Consider the following 24,375-nt stretch of genomic DNA (forward strand, 5'->3'; position numbering starts at 1 on the left):
GATCCTCAGCTTGTGTTATGTAGCCTGAGGGTCGACCCTTGTATTGGGAGGGTTGACTGCTCTATGTTTCAGCTTGTGGTTTTGACATAAAAGTCTACTCCTAACCGTGAAGGGTTTTTTCAGTGTTAGTATTTGAGTTTTGACCTTGGTGTGCTTTTCAAACGTAGATGTGTGTTATGCTAGTCTTGTGATTCTTATTGAGTGTTATGCTAAGAGATGTAGTCTCATCCCACTTTACTTTGATGTTTTCAGATGCTATAGGCGGACATATAGTACAACACAAAAGACTCGATAGCTTTTGCGGTACTGGACCTGAGACTGCCTCGGGAAGTTGTGTTGGTTTTTGGTACTCTGTTGTGTTTTGTAAACTCTTACACTGTGAAATGAATGGAAAACATTTTTGTGCCAAAACCTTATGTATGAGATTTGAAATATTTTGGGTATTGAACCAATACCAGAATCATATGTTATGATTGGATTAAGGTCGGTGTCGAAAAGGTGCATGTGAACATAGTAATGTTGGCTTATAACTGGTGTCGCTAATGGTACTTAAAGAAAATGATGATTTTGTAACAAAGCATTTAAATATTTGAGGTATGATTTGTAGCTCATGTTTAGAAAAAGGGTTTTAAAGAAAAAAACCTTCCGCTGTGTTTGCCTTTCAAAAAAGAAAACTAAATTAGTTTTCAAAAAATAAAATAAAAATTGGTCATCATCACAAGATGTACAAAACCCTTGTGGGCTATTGGGTCAGATTTAATCGAAGTAATATGCAAAGATGCAATCCTAAAAGTGTTTAGTCTTTGGGAGCAAGGGGTAAGTCCAGATAGTTTTACGTTGTTCGGACAATGATCGTAAGCACCGCAAGCAGAGCCAGCCGGAGCGGTTAGGTCTATGACCCTGAAGGTGGTTTCTGCATGTAAATATAACAAAAAAAGTGTTTATAGAAATAAATATGACGTCAATCAAGGATGACCGGATCCCGGTAGGAGATGGTAGGCTGGTATCTTTACTGCAAATTCAGATTCGGGTTTGGTCTGGCAGATTCTAACCCGACCGGACATGAACCTGATGTTGAATCTGACTCCCTCATTCCGTTAGTCCTTACTCCTGAGCCTGGATTTGGATGACCATGATCCAATCCAAACCCAATCTGTTGACTGACCTAACTGAATACATATTTGGCCATTACTCAGTTCTCTCTCTCACACACACACACACATATGGAGTGGGTACCAACGGGGTCTCCGGTCTCCGCTTGTCTGGTAGGAGCAGCTCTTACACGTCACCTTATGTTGGGACGTTGCAGGTTCAAACCCCATGGTATAGTTGTATATAACTGTTAGGGGTCTGCCTAACCCATTTCAGAAAAAAAAAAAAGATTTGTTGTCGGTACGCAAATGGGTCTGCTAAATACATCAAGAATTGATCACCCATCACGCGTTTGATTGTCACAGATAAGCAGGAGGTAGGAAGATGTCCGCTACATCATCAGCATACCCCCCACCGCCCCCTTTCTACCGTCTCTACAAGGACTACCTTCAAAACCCCATCTCCGCCCCTGAACCCCCTCATCCCATTGAGGGCACCTACACCCTCTACGGTGCCAACTACACGGTACTTTTTCCAGATCCCCAACTTGGTTTTTTCGCTCCCTGCTGATTTCTTGTGGGAAGTTTGGAAACAATACCATGATCTTTTTATTTTTTTCCTTGCTCAATTGGTTATTGGTGGTTAAATTTTCGATATACAAGATACCATGTTCGGTTTGTTTGCTTATGGATTACCCTGCTTTGGATTTTGTTGGAGTAGACCGATGAGATACTCCCAAGTTTGGAAGATCAAGGGGTTCGTCAGCTGTACCCAAAAGGTCCCAACATAGGTACTTTCTTTGTCTCTTTTACTACTGCGAGCAAAAAGTTATAGTTGGTCATTGTGATTTAGTTATTTCTCAAGTTTGAATGTGTTTGTTTAGATGTACAAGCTCAGACTTGCTAAATTTATAGGTACTAAGTATGTCATTCCATGAGGAAATTGATGAAAATTGTATTTGATGGCCTTATTCTGTATGTCTACAATTGCTCAGCCCAGATAATTTTGGAAAAAAAATTGTATTGATGAGTCTTCTGTTAATTTCATGATTGTGCAGAACATGTGGTTGCCACTTGTGTTGGGTTATTTAACTTGATATTGTTTCATGTTCTAGCAAAAATTATGCTACTTGGCATAGGTTGTATCCAAGTAAAAAATTGCTTATGTAATCAAATAAAGGTTCTCATGCACACAGCTATTCACAATGTAACATTACATTCTGCACTGGGCTCCTTGACCCTAATGTAAGAAAAATGTGCTGCTCATGCAAGACCACACAATAGTTGGCAAGCAAAGTCAGACCTTTTGTATCGGACACTCAATGATCATACAGGCTTCCAACCACTTTCATTGTTCACGTGAACATTCTCAATTAGCACCAATCATGGTAGACGTGATGATGTGATGAAAAGAAATTGGGTGTATAACATGGAGTAACTCCTTTATCTCTACTTGTACCAACAAGAGTTGTGGTTCATCTAAACTTTCTCAATTTTGGGATTATCCTCCCACGCAGTCTACAGGAACCGTCTGTATATGTCACATATACTCTAAAGACATGATCAAAAGCTATGTCACATGGGTGCGGGTGCGGGGGTGCGGCACTTTCAAAAAACTTGGGTGCGGGGGTGCGGCAAAATCTCTCTCTCTCTCTCTCTCTCTCTCTCTCTCTCTCTCTCTCTCTCTCTCTCTCTCTATATATATATATATATATATATATATATATATATATATATATATATATAAAGTCCAAAAGTTGGACATAAATGACCTTGGGTGCGTTGACCACACCCAGGGTCAGGTTGACCGCACCGGGTGCCGCACCCACATCGCGTCAAGTCGACGTGGGTGCAGCACCCAGTTGGCCGAGTCCCCATGACATAGATCAAAAGGATCTTTGCTCAAGAAGGCATTATCTACCTCATGTAGTTAAGTGTTTGGAATGTGAGCCATGTTATGAGGACCAAGGTTGTAAGTAGCGTATCGTTACACATATCGTTCGGGCCCAAAGATAGATAAGTATAGTAGAGTATCATAAAAAAATCATAATTTTTAATAAAAAAATTTAAAAATTCCAAAAAAATAAAGAAAATCAGAAAAAAATAGCAAAAATTCTTAAAAAAAAATATAACACTTGAAACAATGATGATTTGTACAAATTATAACTATAAAATCACATATGAAGCATTTGTCTCTAAGAGTTGCATATGACATCATAAAACATCAACTAATATAGATAATATTGCATTCATATCTTACAAGAACAATGCAAAATATTAAATATCTTGCAATTAAGAACATGCCACAAAACTCATACTTTCATATTAAATAAACAAAAATAAAATAACCAAGTTTATGAACACTTAAGTGTTAAATAACCAAGTTTTTTGAAAATATAACCTCAATCATCATCATCATTATCTTATTCTTCTTCTCCTAATGTTATGTTAGGGCTTCTAGGATCAGAAGTAGGGAGCTCATATTCGTCATACACATCCTCTCAGGGCTGCGCATACCCCATTTTTGCCTCATTCATATCTTTTTCTTGTCTTTTTTTCTCTCAGACTAGTGAATAATTATTGGCGTTGTCATTTCATGACATCCGACAAATCTCTTAACATTCAGGGGGCAACTTTATGATGTGTCTCAGGTAAATGATGCTTCAACCGAGAGTTACCACCCGAAACAATATGATGGCAATAGTTGCACTCGATTTTTAATTGGTTTTCACTCACTACTTGAGTGCCCCATTGTCATGATGGATCATTTGATGTCATCTTTCCCAAAAAAATTCAATGGAAAGCAAAGAATATAGATTTGTTACCTTTGCCCACTCCCTTGAGTGAAAAAATGATGAAAATGTACTCTTATCTGGGAAATTCGCAAAAGCCCTCTCCCTTGCGCACAAATCGGCCCCCAAGTCACTTTCATGCCTCTTAGGGTTCATGGGTTCTCCTCTAAAGGCCTCTACACAAATGAGAGAATCGGTCCTATTGAGGTCTTTAAAATGCAAAATTAAAAAAGTCGAGTTTCGGCCCTTTTAAAGTGTACCTGACACATATCGTACGATACGGTACGATACAAGATTGTATCATATGATACAACCGATACCGATACTATACACACTCGTATCTTATTCAGTTAGGTCATGTTTACGATACTTATCGTACCTATTGTATGATACTTACAACATTGATGAGGACACTTTATATTTAGGCTTTTTCTATATCCATACATCCTATGTGCTTGTCATGGGACTTCAGCTAGGAATAGTTGACATCTCATTCATTCCTTCGTCTGACAGTCGTAGCATCAATGTTGTTAAAAGCGTGCCTTGAGGCAAGGCCCTCTGCGCCTCAAGGCGCAGCTTGAGGCATGAAAAAAGTATTATATTTTTCAGAAGAAGAAGTTTTTCAATTATATAATTGGTTTAAGAAGAAGAAGAAGAAGTTATAGTATATTTTTCAGAAGAAGTTTTTCAGTTATATAATTAGTTTTTAGATATTTTTCAGTTATATAATTAGTTTTCAGATATTTTTCGTTATATAATCAGTTTCTTAGTTACTTTTATATGTTAATTTCATATTTTTTAGTATTTATTCGAGATTTTTGAAGAAGAAGTTATATTTTTCAGTTATATAATTAGTTTTCAGATATTTTTCAGTTATATAATCAGTTTCTTAGTTACTTTTATATGTTAATCTCATATTTTTTAGTATTTATTTGAGATTTTCTATTTCTTATTGGTTGTTGCTTCATCAATAAAGCATTTTTTTTATTTATATTTTTAGATATTTTTTAAAGTTTTCAAAAAAAAATTTGAGGCTTACGCTTTATGCCTCGCCTCAGTTTTTGGTGGAGCGCCTCGCTACGCCTCAACGCTTTTCATAACACTGCGTAGCATAGTAACACAAGCATTAAGGTCCAGATTTTTAGTTGAATAATCACAGTTACACTTCCATACCCTATTTTCTATGAAGTTGTAAGATTAGTTAGAGACCTTTAACCAGACACGGAACACAGATCGTGTGTAAGTGGCGATATTATTATGTGAAAAAGGTGAAGAGGACAAGAATGTGTTATGTCACAGGGACAATTGAAAGCAATTTATGCCTGGATATAGAGGACGGCCTTCTCAGGACCACCACTTTTGGTAACCAGTAATTATGTATGTTTTTGCATGCAGACTACCATTTCTACTAAATTGATTGATTAATGTTCATAAGAGATTATGGTTAAGGGCTTATTATAAACCAGTTCTTGCTGCATATGCCATTAATTTACTCTTTTTTTGTGTCAAACACATTACATGAATGATTTTTCATCCTTTTATTTTGTATTGATGATTATTTTCCTGTGTTTTTGTCCTACACAGATTACAAAAAGGAATTGAGAAAACTTAACAGAGAGCTGCAACTCCATATTTTGGAGCTTGCAGATGTACTTATTGAAAGGCCATCTCAGTATGCACGAAGAGTAGAGGAAATATCTCTTATCTTTAAAAACCTGCATCATCTCCTCAATTCTCTGCGCCCTCACCAGGTTTTGATGCTCTTCTGAAGAATATTTGCATATTTCTATTCGAAGTTCTCTTACTACAGACTTGATCTCCTGCAGGCCAGGGCAACACTAATACACATACTAGAACGGCAGATACAGCAGCGCAAGAAGGCAGTGGATGATATTAAGAGGTTTGTTGTTTTTGTCCATGCATAATCTAGTTGATTTTGTCATGGTAATCAATAGCACCCAAAAAGTTTAACTTGGTTTTGCACTGACGCCTGCTTGGTGTAACATTCAGTCATCTGAACCAGTTATCCTTGTTTAGTGTTTGATATTAAGCAGTTAGTCCCATGTACCAGTGTCTGCTTACATTCCATTGTCATGGCTGAACGTGTTAAACATGATCAATTAGAAATGTCATAACTTTTCTGCATTCTTGTAACAAGTTTGAGTTTTATGTTAATTTCTATTTTTCCTCTACAGTACTTTTCAAAGTATCTTAGGTATTGACTTGGCAATTCACTGTTAGTACAGTTCTATCCATATCATGTATCTGTGGTATATCCATGTGTCATAATGGAGATTTGCTAGTCCAAATAAAAAATGCCCAATTCAATAAGTTTATATGGTTTGGCACTGTGCCTCTGTGTGTCTATATGTGTGCGTATCTTTCGATATTCATATATAATTTGGTGCATAAATAAGGTTTTTCTTTTCTTTCTTGAAAATGATTCTAGATACTCTCATTCATGGCAAATCAGATACAAAAACTCAATCTCCATGTTACTGCCGAATCTGCTAATCAAACCATAATAGACTGCAACCTGGTGATTTCAGGTCATCTCATTGTTCAGAGCTATCCATGTAACTATAATTAGGGGTGTCAATGGATTGGGTCCAGGTATGGTGATAAATAAAAAGACCCGAAGTTCCGATTAATACATGGAGCCAGGTATAGTTTGTGAAATTTTATACCAGACCTGGGCCCGGCCCGAGTTTCGATTAAGACCTGCAAATTTTCAATGTAAAAATGAAAAAAATATTATTTTACTGGGTATAGCCTGGGTCTGGTTCATGTAGTTCTTATCGGATCCAGGTATGGTTTCTCTTATAGTGGGTCTGATTAGACCCGGGCCTGGACCCGATACCATACCCTAAAATCGGGGCCTAGTCTGGTTCCACCTGAGTCCGAACCAAATCCGACCCGTTGACACCCCTAACTGTAATCTTTCTCTTAGTTGACTTCACCAATGCATTCACTGTGGATATTGGAAAAAAGCATGTGATTGTATCTCCACTTGATGTATATTTTTGAGAGATTATGAAATTGTCCCCCGGATAGTTGATAAGTCTTATTAAATTGCAAATTTAGAGTGATTCTGTGAAATGCGACTCAAGTGAAAAAAAACGCAGTATCTTGCGGAAAATTTTATTGCAATATTGATAGTTGAGTTTGTATCTTCCTGTTAACAAGGGTTTAAGGGGCTCCAGCCTGGTTTTATCCATCCAAACTGAGAGGCTTTCTACCAATGTGCCTTACAGAGCTGCAATTTGAGGACAGATGTTTCCGAGCTAAAAGATTGTTTCCAATCCTTGATGCTTCTCTCAGTCATTTTGTGGGTGGCATGCTTTTGATCTTCACACTGTTGTGTTAGGATAGACCCAGTAGATCTCAGTAAGCCTGCTTGTTGGTGCTCTCACCTATAATTTTGCTGATGTTATTGTTACTAATTGAATCTGGACAAAGCTAAGGGTGTGAAGAGGCCCAAGATGATAGATAACTCTGGACTATGGTCTTGTTGTATGAAACTAGTTTGTATGAACTTGGCGTATTAATATATGATAGACTATTTCTTGTGTCTTTAAAGTTTTCGAAATAATTAGTGCCTCTTGAATAGGCAACTGTTGATGTTTCCCGGAGTTACTATTGAAAATTTTGAATTAACTGCCAACATATCTTCTGTTAGCAACTTGCAGGCCACCTTAATGTACCTCTCTTTATTATGGTCCTTCCACTCGTTGATTTATGCTAGTAGTGTATATGTATTGTTGAAATGCTAAGAAATGAGTCCCGAAGTGCTTAGGGTGAGATTTTTCATGTATCTTTCGGGATACAGTGTTATTGTTTTGTCACTCTAAAACTCTGTTATGACTTTAAGCTGTTTCTCTGGTTGCGTAGGAGGAGGATGGAAGCGCAACAAATTCTGAAAGAATCTCTTGAAACCCTTGGTGGTCGCAAACCTTGAAGCATTCACTGGTCGCGCATTTCCTCTGCTTTTGAGAAATTGGCCCAGAGAGAAATGGTGATGCATGATCTGGTTGATGTGTAAGCTAAAAAGAGAAATGCAGCATCAACACGAGGCAGCGACCATAGGCAAACTCTGTATAATGGCATGAATCCTTCTAACAATGAATTATAAAATTGAGAATCAACATACTGAACGTGTCTTTTTGGCCATCAGGCATTCATGCATGCTCAACTCGAGCACCCGACCCACTCTCTGTGGCTCATAATAACCGAAGTTGTCTTTTACACTCACTTATCTGATAGGCGGCTTGGCTTGAGGAAGCCATTTATTGATAAGGCTCACAATGAACTGTTCAAGCAAAATTAGGCGGGTTACTGTATTTTGTTCATACCAATCTGTTTCTCACGCCCCAAGGGGTTTGGTGCAGTGAATGGAGGCTTTGGCTGCTAAGCGGATGGGCGAGGTTCTATTCCCACAGGTGTCACCCACAGCCCCAAGGGGTTTGGCGCAGTGAAAGGAGGGCTTGGCTGCTAAGCAGACAATCAAGGTTCCATACCCACAGGTGTCACACCTTGCGTTATGCCGAAGCAAGTTGACTCACTGGGGTCGAGAGGTGAGCCACAGGAGGGACAGCGACCCTAAGTTCAGTGAAAAGTTCAGATTTGAAATGCCTTCTTAGAAAACGTGAGATTCTTTCTAGAATATCTGCCGAGAGGTGAAACTACAAGGGCACGTTTGAAAGTGAGAAAAAGTTAGAAACTAAAAGGTAGGTTTTTGTTACTGTCAAACGAGAGAATTTTGATACGAAAATTTTAAAAACAGTATCAGTTTTTTTATAGGAAACATTGTGGAGGAATCTTTTCTATTGAAATGTTTTTAACACCTCTCTCTCTCTCTCTCTCTCTCTCTCTCTCTCTCTCTCTCTCTCTCTCTCTCTCTCCAGTGTCATTTTCTGCAACCTAACAACCCAATGAGAGGCTCCCTCTTCTTCCTCTAACCACAGGTTCCATGGCGAGATAAACAACCCTAGCATCGTCGTCCAAACTCCGGTGATGCTGCCTGAGCCCCGATGAGTTCTGACCACCCAACTCTCTCTCTCTCTCTCTCTCTCTCTCTCTCTCTCTCTCTCTTATTTTCTCTGACCTGTCAAATGTAGGGCGTAACCGAGATGGAGGATGGAAGGTCGGTGGATGGAGATTTGAATTGTTTTTCTTTATTCTCTCATTTGTATCCAACAATGCACGTCATTTGTTCCATCAAATGCTTCTGTGAGGGATTTCATCTGTCGAGATGACTCCGCTTCACTCTTTTTTACTGATTTGCTAAAAAAATTCATGATTAAAAAGAAATTCCTCAAGAATCAAACTATTCTTTATAACCTTTTCATATTTTTTTTTCAACTGATTCACGCATGATTTTCCAAGTTTTTTTCCAACTTAATCCATGATCAGTTAAACAATGCAACAGAATATCAGGTTTGTCTCGAGTGATACTTTCATCAGGCAATATTTTAGAAAAAAAAAATCCATGCACAAACAAATAAACACATACTTTTCCAGCCCGTTTTTCTCATACTACTCAAACAAGCAAAAAAAATTCTTTTAAAAAACTTACCATATCAAAACTTATATTTTCCTATGAAATCTTTTCTTGCTTCCAAGCGTACGCCAAATGAGATTTTGTGTGTAAGAAAACAGTTTCCTGAATTCTTATGAGCTTGTGACGAAGCCCTAAAATAGAAATCAAATTTTTATACGGACATACGTTAGTAAGGAATCAGGATGCATAACAACACCGAAAGGGGGCTCGCTTGTCTGGTACGAGCAGCTAGTGCACGTCACCTTGTGCTGGGACGTTGCAAGTTCAAATCCCAATGTTATCATTTTATAACTGATAGGGGTCGGACTAACCCCAACTTGCCTTTCACAAAAAAAAAAGGAATCAGGATGCATATAAGGCTCTGTTTGGGAGCTCAGTGTTGGAGCAGAGATGAAAGGGGTGATGGGAGTGGAGTTGTCAACTAACTACAGCCAAGTGAGGATGTTTTGAAATGGGACGACAGAAACCGTCTCCCAAATCTCGGTCCCTAAACAGCAAAGCGGGTGGGAGCTTCAGTGAATCCACATTTCCCTATCAAATCCAACTCCCAAACAGTGCCTAAATTACTATCGTGAATCATCATTTAACTGATTTCTTATGTTAAGGTGGTGGTTTATATTATCTCGTTCGTCCAATTTACCAAACAAAGTTTTATGAATGATACCTTTTGTTGGGCATCCAAAAGTCCTATTGCCCTAGGATTTCCTTCCCTCAATATGCACATCACGGTCCATCAAATATGTGGGAAGGATCAAACATGTATTATATATGCCACAATATTTCTTACATCGTTATATTCTTTTTATATTTATATGTGGTAACATGTAAGGAGCCATATGCCATAACAAAGCTCCTTGCTTACAAGAATGTACCTAATAAAGAGCAAGGAGTAAAGGTTGAGGCAAGGTGGTACACCCTCACACATGCTGCCCTTATGTACTAAAAGACCCTTAATGGGTCAAGAGGCTGGACAAGGTGGTGCAAGCCTCCACACATGTTGCTCTTATTACATCCATGGGCACTCCTTGGTTGCATACATTTGCAAACACCCTCATGTGCTTCATACCATATTGACCCAGGGCTCCACATTCCTTTTCATAAACTTCAACCTGCAAACAAGAACCACAAACATCAAATTGCATTCAATGAAGAATAATGAACACCTTTCAGAAGGCATTAATTTTAAAGGAAATAGCATCTCTTATCATTTTTCATGTCTATTAGAGCCGTGCGTGTCAATGTGGTTTTGGTTTATGAGAGCCCCAAGATGCATCAATATATCATAGGAGGCACATTTCTTAACAATAAATAAGCATATGAAGATACCATCAAAGTCTAGCTACATGAAAACAAAACAATGCATGCCAATGGATTCAATGCTATGAGTAAGCACAAAGGTTAACGGGATTGGGTTACCAGTGATTTCAGGCAATCCCAATCATCAACTAATGGTTGATCAAGTGATCTGATGATGTTGAGGAGATTAGGAGCAACCTCCTTGCCAAAGAGAAGATGGCCTATGACCTGCACACTCCTGTCAACATGAATTCGGTGTGTCATCACCTCTGCCATTTCCTTGTGTATTGTTTCCTTCTCTGCGGACCCTTCTTTGGCACGCATATACTGTTCCATTGAACAACCACGGCAAAGCATTCATATGAGAGAGAAGAGGGAGAGTCTAAAATGCATAAACTAAAACCAAAGTATCTGTAACATTATAGCTCGAGAAATTAAAGACAAGCTACTACTCTGCTTATCGATAACTAGTCATCTACTAAATAAGTCAACTAGCATAAACAAAAATAGACAAATTAATAATAACTAAAAAACACCTTTTGCCACAAGAAAATCAGATCAGCGTCTCTTTGGTTGACAGCCTCCATTAGGTCGTGCTGCTCCAAACCATTTTCAGTGGCATTGGCGTTTGCAGGGTCATAACCCTGATACAGATATAACTTCTGGGCCACCATGTTTTTGTTACCATACTGCATGACATGCGAACCCATGCTATAGGTGCCCTGGCCCGAAGTTCTATTCTTCACCTGTAGCAACAAATGCCATTCTCAATTCAATGGGTCCCTCCATAACAATTCTAGTAAAAGAATTTGATTGTGTACCTTCAAATATTGTTGCTTGAGAGTCTCCTTCTTTAGGTTGTGAGTTTCACTGCAGACCAAAAATCTTTCAGCATACATGAACCTATATTATGTGGTAGTACACTAACTAGGAACCCAAAGGATAGGAATACAGCTTGAGTCTTAACCCAATGAGGCTGAACTGCTGGCTAGTCCATAGAGCTCAGTAGACAGTATATCAAGCACACTTGGACAGTTGGACCTGAGCGTGGTTTGGGCATTTCTACAAGAGTCCAGACCTGATTCAAGATGATAACAAGACTAGGGGTGGCAATTTCTGACACGACCCGCCAACCCGCCTCTTAGGCGGGTTCGGGTTGGGCTTAAGCCAACCCGTTTAATAAACGGGTCGACCCACGTAACCCGTTTATTAAACAGGTCGGGTTCGGGTTGGGGGTATGCCAACCCGCCAACCCGGCTGACCCGTTTAATAAACGGGTTAGGCGGGTGGGTCAACCCGACCCGCCAACCCGACCCGCCAACCCGTCAACCCGACCCGCCAACCTGACTACCTGCCAACCCGATCCGTCAACCCGCCAACCTGACCCGCGAACCTGAAAACCCGTTTACCCGACCCAACCCATTTATTAAATGGGTTGGCGGGTCGTGTCGGGTTACCCGTTTATTAAACGGGTCGGGTTCATGTTTGACACAGCTGACCCGTTTAATAAACGGGTCGGGTTCGGGTTGAGGTATGCTGACACGCCAACCCGCCAACCCGACCCGATTGCCACCCCTAAACAAGACTAAACCAGGTCTAGAGGCATTTCACAGTAAAAAAATTTAAGGTGCAGTTACTGTACACCCGACATGCACTATTTTAGCCAACAATTATGTCAACACCTTGTTAATGAAACCAAATGGCTAGATTAGGACCACGACCTTACCATTAAAGATGCAAGCGCAAGCGAACAACAACTAAGGGGCGCTTGGATGCAACAACCTATTGGTTGCAGTTCAAAGTTGCATTTCCTCAACTTATCCCATTTCTCTACATGAGATGAGGTACATGTTTGGGCATTGGATATGAAAAAGGAAACCATTTTTGGACTCCGAAGCGTATGACACTGGCAACCAATTCCTTGCATGCAAACACGGTATTCCATTCTAATAATTGCTCTGTGCAATGGAAAGGTGCTCAGGTTGTATGCATGGAGATCTCCCCCCTGTCCTGTCCTCAGACAGCCCTGGACAAGGACGGCGGACACCACCTTTTTTGGTTTTCTTTTTTTCTTTTCGCAATGTGTCCAAGATGTCCTGTCTTGCTCTGTTCCAGGAGGGAGGGTGGAACTACCCCGGACACGAAAAAGCATCTCAGAAGAACGCTTTTTCAAAAGTGTCACGACCGTCCGCGCATCCCCTAAAAGTCGCCATTTTTCTCATGCACAACACTATCAAGGTGGCTTCCAAGCAACGGAAAGAAAGCTAAAAAGTTGAAGAAAAAGAACTTAATAAATTGGGATTTGCATTGGTAACAGAACAATAATAACAGAGCAAACCTGTCTTCCATCCAAGAAACACTGTAGAGATCTCCCAAGCAGGTGGTGTACTCCGTAGGAGGGGCAGGACTCATACCAGGACAATACGTCCCATAACTGCTCTCTTCTGCATTTGATGCAGTGGTCACATATATATTAAGATCCTTGGGCAACAGACCTTGGAAGATGCTCCCACTCTCACAAGCCTCAACGTATATCACCATCTCTTTGTACCGCCCAGACTGGTGCATTTGTTTCAGAACGTTTATAAAATCGCCAGCATAAAGGAACGGCATGTTGGGCATTCCTGCATGTGTTTCAAACTTTGCTAAGAAGATGAAAAAAATATATTGAAAACTTTGTTAAATCTCTCTCTCTCTCTCTCTCTCTCTCTCTCTCTCTCTCTCTCTCTCTCTCTCTCTCTCTCTCTCTCTCTCTCTCTCTCTTATTAAGAGTTGGTTTTGTTGTACAAGAATATTTTACAAACCAAGTACGCCAGGGCCACCATGGTCAGAGTAGTATATGAAGATATGATCATTGGGCTTGCTTTTGACAACTTTCCCACTCCCACCATCAAGTGCAGTTTTATTTCCCAGAAGGACAGCATACAAGTTCTTGGTGTTCACATGTTTCCCGGTGTAGTCCTAGACAAAGGAAAAGAAGCATAGGAATGATTTAGCTTCTAATTCTAATCAGTTAGCTAGGGACACGAAATGATTATATAAACTGTTACCAACAAGATAAGTAAAACTGTAAAACAACAACATTCCCCCAATGACCAATTGGGGCAGACTGAGTTCAGCTGAATATACTGAAGACTTGGTTGATTCAGATTGGTTGGGGGGATCACCTTGGGGACACCAGCGTACACATCTCGGCCTTTTGGATGGTTTATGATGACACCCTTCCTTGGGTTCTGTGGATTGTAGGCAATGTCATCATACATGAACACCACAATGTGCTTCTCCTTCAACCCACCTTTTCTAAGCAATCGGTAAGCATGGCACACATCAGCCTGCATAAACATGAACAATTTCTCAACTGTGGTTGTCAAAATCAAAATGCAAGATGGTAATGAAAGTTTGAAGTAGGTCAATGGTCAGAACCACTGGATCCAGCCAACCTTGATGATTCACCATGAGTTGCACAAAAAAAGTAAACCAGGCTCGAATCAAGTCTAGGTCAAGGATCAGGAAAACTGGTTCATGTACACCATCATAAAGGCTTGCATATCTGAAAGGACTCGTGACCACCAACAACACAAACCCTCAAGACTCACACTAACATCTCAAATGAGAGCCCAACCAACCTGGTGTCGATAGTTGTAATAGCCATTAGACCCAGCCACCAGGACGGCCCACCTAGTCCCAACAACATCATCCGAGTCATGATCTTCTTTCTCCCATGGCATCCTAAGGGTTGTGCCCCCTAACCCATGGGCTCTACCCCTGGCCCTCACCCCTGCCACCAGAGACAAAGAGACCACCATCAAAACCAAGAGGCAGAGGCTTGAGCAAGGGTCTCTCATGGTGTGTGGAGAGAGAGAGACTGCTGGTGTATAGTATGATACTAGGACCGAAGGAGCCAATGTTGGTATATATAGGGGGTTGCAGAATGGCCTGCCACATCGCATGCAAGGAGGCAAAAGGAGAGTGATGCACGCAGAGCGAAAACTTGTGGAACATGCCAGGAAGTTTTTTGTATTCAATGGTCGTCATGTAGGGACCCACTGCTTTTGGTACCTCTGGATCCGCTTCCTTCACGCTTCGAGAGGGAAAGTTGGGGAAGCAACCACCCTTATTAGATTTCTTGGAGACATACCTTTGTACAGTATTTATAAGATTTCTAATTGATGCAAATGGTGACGGTGTGGGATGCTGAAGTTTGTTTCTTTCTAAAACTTTCAATGCGTTGGACCTGATCCGAGACGACCCATATTTATAGTCTGTTGGATCCTGCGAGTGCGATAGTGATACGGTTGGTTCTCGATATGGATGAAGTAACTAGGGCCGGGAAACGAGATGTTTGGCTCATAAAGAGCTTGTTCAAACTTGTAAAATAGGCTAAACAAGCTGAATATTAACTGTAGGTACTTACCTCGGTTCGACTCGTGTCAGCCAGTTAGATAGTAAGAAATGTATTTTTGATATATTTGACATGTATTATTTTATAACCCTATTACTTCCAGCTCTAAAACTATATATTTTATTTTCTATAAACAAGTCAACTTGAACTCAGTTGGTTTAACTCGGGTTGATTATGAGCTCGAACTCGACTTAGCTTGCCACAAGTATGAGTCAAGCTTGAACACTTCAAGCTGGTCTAGTTCAGACCGTTTACTAGCCCTAGATGTTAGTATTAAGGAAAAGGTATGTCACTTGTACCCCACCTGACACACATTTCAATCTGGTCCTGGTAATATGATTGGTTGTAAGATGTGTATCGAATTCAATGATTCATACACTTTGATTTTATTAGCAAGTCCACCGTCAAATCTCAAAAAGTTCAAACTTGGACAGGCGATGAAAACTATGGAGTGCAATAGGGGGAGAGTGAATTTCCGGTGGTGTCTGCACTGAGGCTGGTTTGTATCTGCTAAACAAGTCTTAGAGTTGATAAGTAGAGCTTGGACTTTTGGAGCCTTGGATATACCTTACCCCACCCTCAGCTTGACCCACTTGCATATTAGTGCAAAGAGGCTAGCACTAGTCATAGTTCTGTTACCTCTAGTATGAGCCAAATAGCTATGGCCCTACTTGCAGAACCTTATCTAGACAATGTCAGTCTGCTATGGTGTTTTGTGGACTTTGGAATTTCTCTATTTTGGTCTTTTATTCTATAATGTTGTTTATATATATAGGTGCCTGAACATTAGGTGCTTGTGACACGTGCTTGATGGGGTTTTAAGGTTTTTTTGTTTTCTTTCTAAATTCTGACCGTACAGATGTGATCTATGTACTTGATTTTATAGGGATTGGCTCTTGAAGTGTTCGATTCCGACACATGGGTGGGTTTTTATAAGGTTCTAAAAAACAACGGTCTAAAAATTCTGTAAATTTTTGAAGCTCCAAATATCATTTTTTTCTTCGAAGAGACATGATCCAGGTGTGGATTCCTCATAAATTGAGCATGCCCAACACATTTATGGGGTTGGAACTGCCAAAAAACACCAAAAGAGTAGAAAAACCTATCAAGCACATATCACAACCACCTAATGTTCAAACACCTAAGCTATATATATATATATATATATATATATATATATATATATATATATATATATATATATATTAGAAAGATGGGACATGATTGATTCCACATTAGCCAGTTCATGCACATTCGCTTATTAAACAAAATCTGTTTTGGAGGTTTTCTTTCTCTTCATGCCAAAGCTGAGAGGGTTGCAGAGAAAGCGTGGAAGAGCCTGATTTTCTAAAAAGGCAAAATGCTTCAAGAAGAAACATGTAAGTTGCAACATCCAATGGGATCAGTTTTATGTCCTAATTAAGCACCTTCTTATTCATAATCATGATTACTTTCACTACATGACCTCTGTTCCATGCTCTTGATTTGTTATTGTGTGTTATTGATTCATCTGCCAACTTTTTGATAGCGATTGGTACAAGTTCCTCATTGTTTCCAATTGTCTTCCATCATTCATTCCTTTGTCTTCCTGAACAATTTTGGACAGTATCACTTGCTAGTGGTGCAGATAGCTGAGAAATGATATCTCCATTTTCATAGCATGGTGTTTGACAGTTAATGCTTAAAAAGAAAAGAATAAGATTAACACTCTCTGATTGATACACTAAATATAGTAAGATATAGTGCATCAAATTTTCACGACTGATGTTTTCCCATTCTTCCTCAATTTGTCATTGTTTTTATCATTTCCAAACTATAGGAAAGAACAAAAAGAAAGGCCCATCTATGTCAACCAATGTTGTCAGACTGTTTTTTAATAGAATCAATTTTCCAAAAGAAATCGAATCAAATTGAATTGAATCAGCCTATTAAAAAAGATTTAGAAATCAGAAAACACAATAAAACTCTCTCTCTCTCTCTCTCTCTCTCTCTCTATATATATATATATATATGGGTTAATCTAAGTTATCTAACGTTAACCTTGTAGTGTTTAACATTAGATGGATTCAACATTATGAAAATCGCTAAAACACCCTTAAAATAATGACATTTTTTAAAATACAAGGTTATTTTTTTAGGTTAAAAAGGTAAGTTTGATAGATTTGTAAAGTTATTTTTTTGGAAAAGGTATTTGACTTTGTTGGAGAAGACGCCCAGTATTGGGGCCAACCGCAGGTCTTCTTGTTGGAGCAGACACCCAGTCTTGAGGCCAGTAACAGCTAATCGATAAACCCAAAAAGAAGATGAGAGAGAGAGAGTATGTATTATTAATTGATCCCTAATCCCTTTAAATAGGGATTAGTCAAAGAAAGGTTCACAAAAAGAGTCACACATAATTTAACATAATTACGTATGACTACCCAAACTTATAAATATTACTTTTTAACACTCCCCCTCAAGCTAGCGCATATATATCTATCATGCTCAGCTTGTCACAACATCTGAAAAAATTGGCACTTGCAAGAGGTGCAACTTGTTTCTCTGAAACCACATGACTAATAGAGATATGTCATGTCTGCACTAAGTCACGTATATAGTGGCAATCAACTTCAATGTGTTTTGTCCTCTCGTGAAACACATGATTGTTAGCTATATATAGGTGGTTGCTCTACTACTATTTGCTTTTTACTTCTCCAGGTAATTAAGTTTCCTCCTACAAATACACAAAACTCAGTGGTGGACTTTCTGTCATCAATGGCCCCTACATAATCAGCATCTGAATACGCAATTATATCAAGTGAGGATCTTTGTTTATACAACAGTCCATTTTCAGGAGAGGATTTCAAATACCTGAGAATCATCATCGCAACCTGCCAATGCAATTGAGTTGGCTTGTCCATGAATTGACTTATCTTACTCACAACCAAGGAAATATTTGGTCTTGTCGCAGTAACATATAGAAGTTTACCAACCAAGGATCTAAAACTTCTACTGTCAACCAGTTCTGCTTGTTCATCATACATATGAAGTTTTGGATCCATTGAGATGTTGGCTGGTTTGGCCCCTAACATTCTTGTTTCTTGCAATAAGTCAAGCACATATTTTTTCTGTGATAGAACTATCCCCTCACTGCTTCAAGCCACCTCTATGCCCAAGAAGTATCTAAGAGGACCAAGATCTTTTGTAATAAAGTGCTTCTGAAGATGAACTTTGGTATCTGAGATATCCCTAGCACTGTTTCCTGTGAGTATAATGTCGTCCACATACACAACCATAACCACAATACTAGCAGAGGACTTCTTAATAAACATTGAGTTATCTGATGCCGACCTATGGAAGCCAAATGCAGACATAATTTCAAATAACTTTTGAAACCACGCACGTGGACTTTGTTTTAGACCATATATACCTTTCTTTAATTTGCACACATTGTTACACTCTCCCTGAACCTCAAACCCTGGAGGTTGCTGCATATACACTGTCTCAGACAAATCGCCATACAAGAAGGCGTTCTTCACATCTATTTGGCACAAACTCCACCCGCTATGGACAACCACAGATATGACAAGCCGAATAGTCCCAAGGCGAGCCACTGGAGAAAATGTTTCAAAAAAGACAACCCCATATGTTTGTGTGTACCCCTTAGCCACCAACCTGGCTTTGTATCTTTCAATAGAGTCATCTGAGTTGTACTTAATGGTGTAGACCCACTTACATCCGACAGTATCTGCATCCACTGGAGGGGCAACTAACTCCCATGTGTTGCGTGAGAGCAAGGCATCCATCTCATCTTGATGATTAAGTGGAATAGATGTGGCAAATAAATTTGAGAAGAAATTCCTCATGAGCCCCCCAAGCCTTGTCTCTATAACAAACTTAGAAATAGGGTGTAATGTGCATTGTCTTTTACCTTTTCTGATAGCAATTGGCTTGTCATCATCCACAACAGAAAGCTCACTATTTTCAGGAGATCTTACCTCAGAGGAAGGAGGTAGTGTAGGTTCTGTTTCAGGAGGCAATCTATGAGTGTACACCAGAGGAGGTTCATGATACCAATTCGTTGTGGAAGACTGAGAAGCAAGAATACTCTAAGAAATCGACTCTAAGGGAAAAGGAGGTATAGGTAGAGGCATGGCATCTCCTTGATCAACATGTAGTCTGAATGTAGTGCTTGAGAAATAAGGGACAGATTCAAAAAAAGATACATCTGCACTAACATACTCTCGACGGGCAATGGGATCATAACACCGGTATCCCTTTTGGTTTTTAGGATATCCAATGAAAACATACTTGGTGGCTTGTGCAGAAAGTTTATCACAATTGGGTCTCAGTTTATGAACGAAACAGACACATCCAAATACTTTGGGAGAGATTGGGAAAAGAGGAGCATTGGGATATAGAATTTGCAAAGGAATTTGTTCTCCCAACGATGATGAGGGCATACTGTTAATAAGGTGGCAGGCAGTGAGAATAGCATCCCCCCAATATGAAGGGGGCATATTGGATTGCAACATAAGGGTGCGAGCTACATCTAGAAGATGTCTATGCTTCCTTTCAGCGATCCCATTTTTCTGAAATGTATGGGCACAAGTAGTTTGAGGGTGGATGTCATTATTTCGATAAAATTGTAGTAATTCATTAGATTTGAACTCAAGAGCATTATCAGTGCAGATAATCTTGACAAGATAATCAAATTGAGTCTTTATTTCAATAACAAGAGACATAAGAATGAAGGGAACCTCCAACCTCTTTTTTATTAAGAACACCCATGACAATCTAGAAAAATCATCAACAATCACTAAATAAAAGCGACTCTGAGACCTACTATGTACTTTACTAGGTCCCCATACAATCTTTGACTCAATGAACTCTGACCGGAAGGAAATGAACTCTTGTGGTGTTTACCTAACTGACAGGCTTCACACTAGAATAAAGCAGAAGGAGGAATCTGAGGAAGAAGTCTACGAAGCTTTGGCAAAGGAACATGACCAAGACAGAGATGCCACTGATACGGACTGGACGATGGCTCGAATACTGAGTACATGACTCTAACTGGTTGATGTAAATAGTAGACACCCCCCTCCTCATGGCCTCCACCAATCCTCTTCCCCGTCTGCAAATCCTGAAAAATACAACACAAGATCAAATATCACCCTATAGTTGTGCTCTTTAGCAATACGACTAACTGATAATAAGTTTTGAGGAAAGGATGGAGCATGTAGCACATTAGTCAACTGAAGTGTGGGGCAAATGGAAACATTTTCTTGGCCTACTATGGGAGATGAACTTTCATCGGCAAGTACAACATTGCAATGTTCAGCAACAGGATTTAACTTAGAAAAAATTTGAGAGGTCTCATACAGGTGTCTGGAAGCACCTGAACCAATAATCCAATTGGTAATTCAATTGATCACCTGTAAAACAAGCAACATCAGCAACTGGAGTAGCAACACTCGAACTGGAAGGTCGGTGAGACATCAATTCATCATACTTTGTACGACTGAGGGTAACTGAGTCGCTGGAGGAGCCAGTAGGAGTCTCTGTCTCAAGTTTTGCAACTTGAGCCTTAGTTGCATTTGGTTTCAAGGAGGAAGTGGGGGGTCGACCAGTTTTATCCCAACACCTGTCTTCAAGATACCCTAATTTACCATAGTAAGTGCACTGAAGCCTGCCTCTTCCTCCTGCACCTCAACCACGACCTCTTCCTCGAGAGTTCAAGACATTACTTCTTCCACGTCCTGCGATGACAGCTAGGGCAGATGCCTGTGATTCATATTGAGTTTAAGGAAGAGTAATGGTGAATCTACTTAGACGGTTATAGGCCTCTGCAAGAGTAGGAACATCAGAACCAGTTAACATCTGAACTTTTGCAACAGAATATTCAGATGATACCCAAGTAAGGAATCTGGCAACCATAATCTGCTCCTCATGGGTCTTCTATTTGGTGCAACATAGGAGCATGTGTTCATTAAGCCTCTCAAAGGCAGATTTGACAGACACATAATATTGGGCCAAAGACTATTCTCCTTGTTGAAACCGGTAAATCTCCTGCTCAACCTGTAGTATATGACTAACATTGGTCTCATGCGAGTATGTATCCCGGATAGGGATGGCAGTGGACCGGGGGATACCGAGGCCCCACCTTGCCCCGTTTGGACCAGGGACGAAGGGCATGAAACAGGGATGAAGGTTAAAATATATCCCCGTGCGGGAATGGAGGGGGGGATGGACTTACGCTTTCCCCCGCCCCGCCTCGCCCTGTCCTCGTCTCAATCCCCGCCTTTCCCGCCCCACCCCATCCCGTCCCCAATCCTTTAAGGAATGACTATAGACCGAGGGGGAATGGGGCCCCGCCTCACCCCCGTTTGGACCGGGGATGGAGGACATGAAATGGGGATGGAGGCGGGGGTAGAGGTTAAAATCCATCCCCGTGCGGGGATGAAGGTTCAGATTTTGAAACGGGGCGGGGGTGGAGACCTTGTCCCCCGGCCCGACCGACTGCCATCTCTAATCCCGGAGATTATCCCACATTTGTTTGACTGTGGTATAATAAATAAGATCATCCACTATACGAGGCTGCACACTATTCATTATCCATGACATACAATATCATTGTCTTCTTTCCAGGTGACATATTTTCCAATCTTTTCAGCTGGTTCCTATTCCAATAAGATAAGTTTCTTTCGATGACCAGAAACTGACATCATGAAGGTGCGAGACCACCTTGCATAGTTAGAATCATCTAACACCCATATGAAAATGGGTTTGCAAAGGTCTTGTATTCACCAAGAAACTCCCCCTTTTTATTATTGTCTTGAGCACTTAAATCTACCATACTCGGCTACAGGAACAAAGGATAAAAAAATATATACCCAACAGAGATAGGATCTAAACAAGACCAGTACAAAAACACAACCAACTCTTTATTTAAAGCAGGATATTTCACGCATCTAAAGCCACTCACCAGGGACTAAAAAATCATAGACAATGTCTGATCAGACCTTAATATTCTGATCATCTCCCTCATCTGATATATGTTGTTGTGCGATTCAGGACTCCATCAACATTACGCACAGGACCACGCTGAGATCTGGTTATATTTTTTATATATATTATGGCATGATTCTGATCAGACCACACCATTCTTTATATATTTTTTTAGTCTGATCACAGGCAATCTACACAATCCAAAAACAAATATTCTTCTTAGATCTAATCAGTGTTTCCAGATCTGATCGACGATGACCATCAAATCTCTATCCACGACCATTGAAGTTTTCCTTTTTTTTAACTACACTGATCAGATTTCCACCAGATCTGATTATTGACAGCACTAAAATCTTTATCACATCATATCTAATTTCAGATCTGGATCTTCAACGCTAGACAAATCCCTGTGATTTCTATCAAAATCTGATTTCAGTTCTGCGCCGACAACATCAACCAATGAATCAGATCTCAACCTGACCTAATTTCTTCCATGATCCATGACACTTGCTGCAACATCCCACGACCCACGATCAACAACAGTATCCCAGGAGGGAACGTTGCTCTGATACCATGTTGGAGCAGACGCCCAGTCTTGAGGCCAGCAGCAGGTCTTCTTGTTGGAGCAGACGCCTAGTCTTGAGGCCACCAGTAGCTAATCGATAAACCCAAAAAGATGGGAGAGAGAGAGCATGTATTATTCATTGATCCCTAATCCCTTTAATAGGGATTACTCAAAGAAAGGTTCACAAAAAAAGTCACACATAATTTAACATAATTACGTATGACTACCTAAACTTATAAATATTACTTTTAACATACTTTTCAAGACTAAAAAAAGCAACAACTTATTTTTAAAAAGTATCATTCTTTCAAGAGTATTTTAGTCATTTTAATAAAGTTAAATTTATCTAATGTTAAAAAAAACTTGTTTAATGTTAGATTAGCCACACACACACACACATATATATATATATATATATATATATATATATATATATATATATAGAGAGAGAGAGAGAGAGAGAAAGAGTAAATGGTAGTTGCCTAACACTTTTCAAGCCTACCAGGCTTTGGAAGGATTTTTTCTATTTGTTCTAAAATCTGACCATACAGAATCGGTTTTTGGATCATCTGATTCTGACACATAGTTAGGTTTTTATAAGATTTAAAAAACAATTCTCTAACATTTTTTAAAATATTCAATTTTTAAAAATGACTTTTTTATCAAAAAATCATGATCCAAGTGTCATTTCCTAGCAATTTGACCATGCCTAACACATCTGCAGGGTCAGATTTGCTAAAAACAAGAAAACCATTATTCACTGGTGGTAGGCTCAAAATGTGTTAGGCAGCTATCACTTGAGAGAGAGAGAGAGACCGTGATTCTGCCTGATTCAGCCGAATTGAACCATTTTATAAGGGCCTAAATCTGAATCGCCCACTTGAATCGAATCAAGAAGGGGCCAATTCAATTCAATTTTGATAACATTGGTGTCAACAAGGGCAGAGTTCGCATGTTCATGTTTCACGTTACTAGCTTATGCAACTGTATGAAATCTCTTTTCAAATGCCGAGGTGATTCTTCATTTTCACTTTCCACATTCATATATTTTATTCTTCTCTCCGTTTTATTTGTCGCAATGCCTAGAAATGTTCAGAAAAAAGTTTCAAAGAACAATTGAAAAACCAAATCTTGTCTGCACCCTTCATTCAGGAAGAACCACATATATGAAGACTTGTATGAATTAAAGCTCTCAAGAAATGAATACAAAGACCCTGTAATTATTAGAATCATCACAAGATCTCTACATTTAGTTTCTCTGTGCTAAAATTGCGGGGAATAGAAAAGGAATAGAGTTTGCATATTCAAATCTTTTGAAGAATTGGACTATATTTCTCTCTGTACAGAGTCGGGTTATCTATACAGAATACGTCTGGAGGTAGGACTTTGTATCCAAGTAAGTCTGCTGACTACAGAGGCTTGAGAAAGGGAACTTATGAAAATTGTAATTCCCAACAGGAATGCTTCAACAATGGCAGCAATAGATACTCAAGAACATCATGTCATGGCAAGTTTAACCAATTGTATGCCATTTGGTACAATGTTGACTAAACAAGAAAAGATGGGCTATTCCTGACCCCTCTCCACAGTGTCCAATATGTTGATGATCTACCACAACGCCTGTACCTGTGCAACCATCCAACTAACCACCATCAAAGAAAGCAAATATCTACTCTCTTGTA

The 24,375-nt window shown here is 39.7% G+C and overlaps 2 protein-coding genes across 4 annotated transcripts; one reads left to right on the forward strand and one right to left on the reverse strand.

Annotated features, from left to right (window-relative positions):
• Positions 1-1,469: 1,469 nt before the first annotated feature.
• On the forward strand, positions 1,470-8,053 carry LOC149822010 (mediator of RNA polymerase II transcription subunit 7a-like). 3 transcript variants are annotated; one of them, XM_089980872.1, is made up of 5 exons: positions 1,470-1,617; positions 1,813-1,882; positions 5,468-5,634; positions 5,710-5,783; positions 7,775-8,053. In XM_089980872.1, the coding sequence occupies exons 1-5, from the start codon at positions 1,477-1,479 to the stop codon at positions 7,839-7,841; spliced, it is 519 nt and encodes a 172-aa protein (XP_089836998.1). In that variant the 5' UTR covers positions 1,470-1,476; the 3' UTR covers positions 7,842-8,053. The 3 variants fall into 3 exon arrangements, with proteins under 3 accessions (XP_089836998.1, XP_089837000.1, XP_089836999.1); XM_089980874.1 differs by lacking the exon at positions 7,775-8,053 and adding an exon at positions 7,070-7,462; XM_089980873.1 differs by lacking the exon at positions 7,775-8,053 and adding an exon at positions 7,138-7,462.
• A 2,340-nt stretch (positions 8,054-10,393) lies between these two features.
• Positions 10,394-14,584, reverse strand: LOC149822011 (vacuolar-processing enzyme-like). The gene is made up of 8 exons (XM_089980206.1): positions 14,366-14,584; positions 13,907-14,071; positions 13,544-13,700; positions 13,078-13,363; positions 11,561-11,609; positions 11,276-11,485; positions 10,860-11,066; positions 10,394-10,552 (listed from the first exon to the last, which is right to left on the reverse strand). Exons 1-8 carry the CDS (start codon positions 14,582-14,584, stop codon positions 10,394-10,396), a joined length of 1,452 nt encoding a protein of 483 aa, XP_089836332.1.
• Positions 14,585-24,375: the final 9,791 nt, after the last annotated feature.

This window comes from Nuphar pumila, chromosome 11 (genome assembly GCF_984573655.1).
Source record: "Nuphar pumila chromosome 11, dmNupPumi1.hap1.1, whole genome shotgun sequence".
Taxonomy (NCBI): Eukaryota; Viridiplantae; Streptophyta; class Magnoliopsida; order Nymphaeales; family Nymphaeaceae; genus Nuphar; species Nuphar pumila.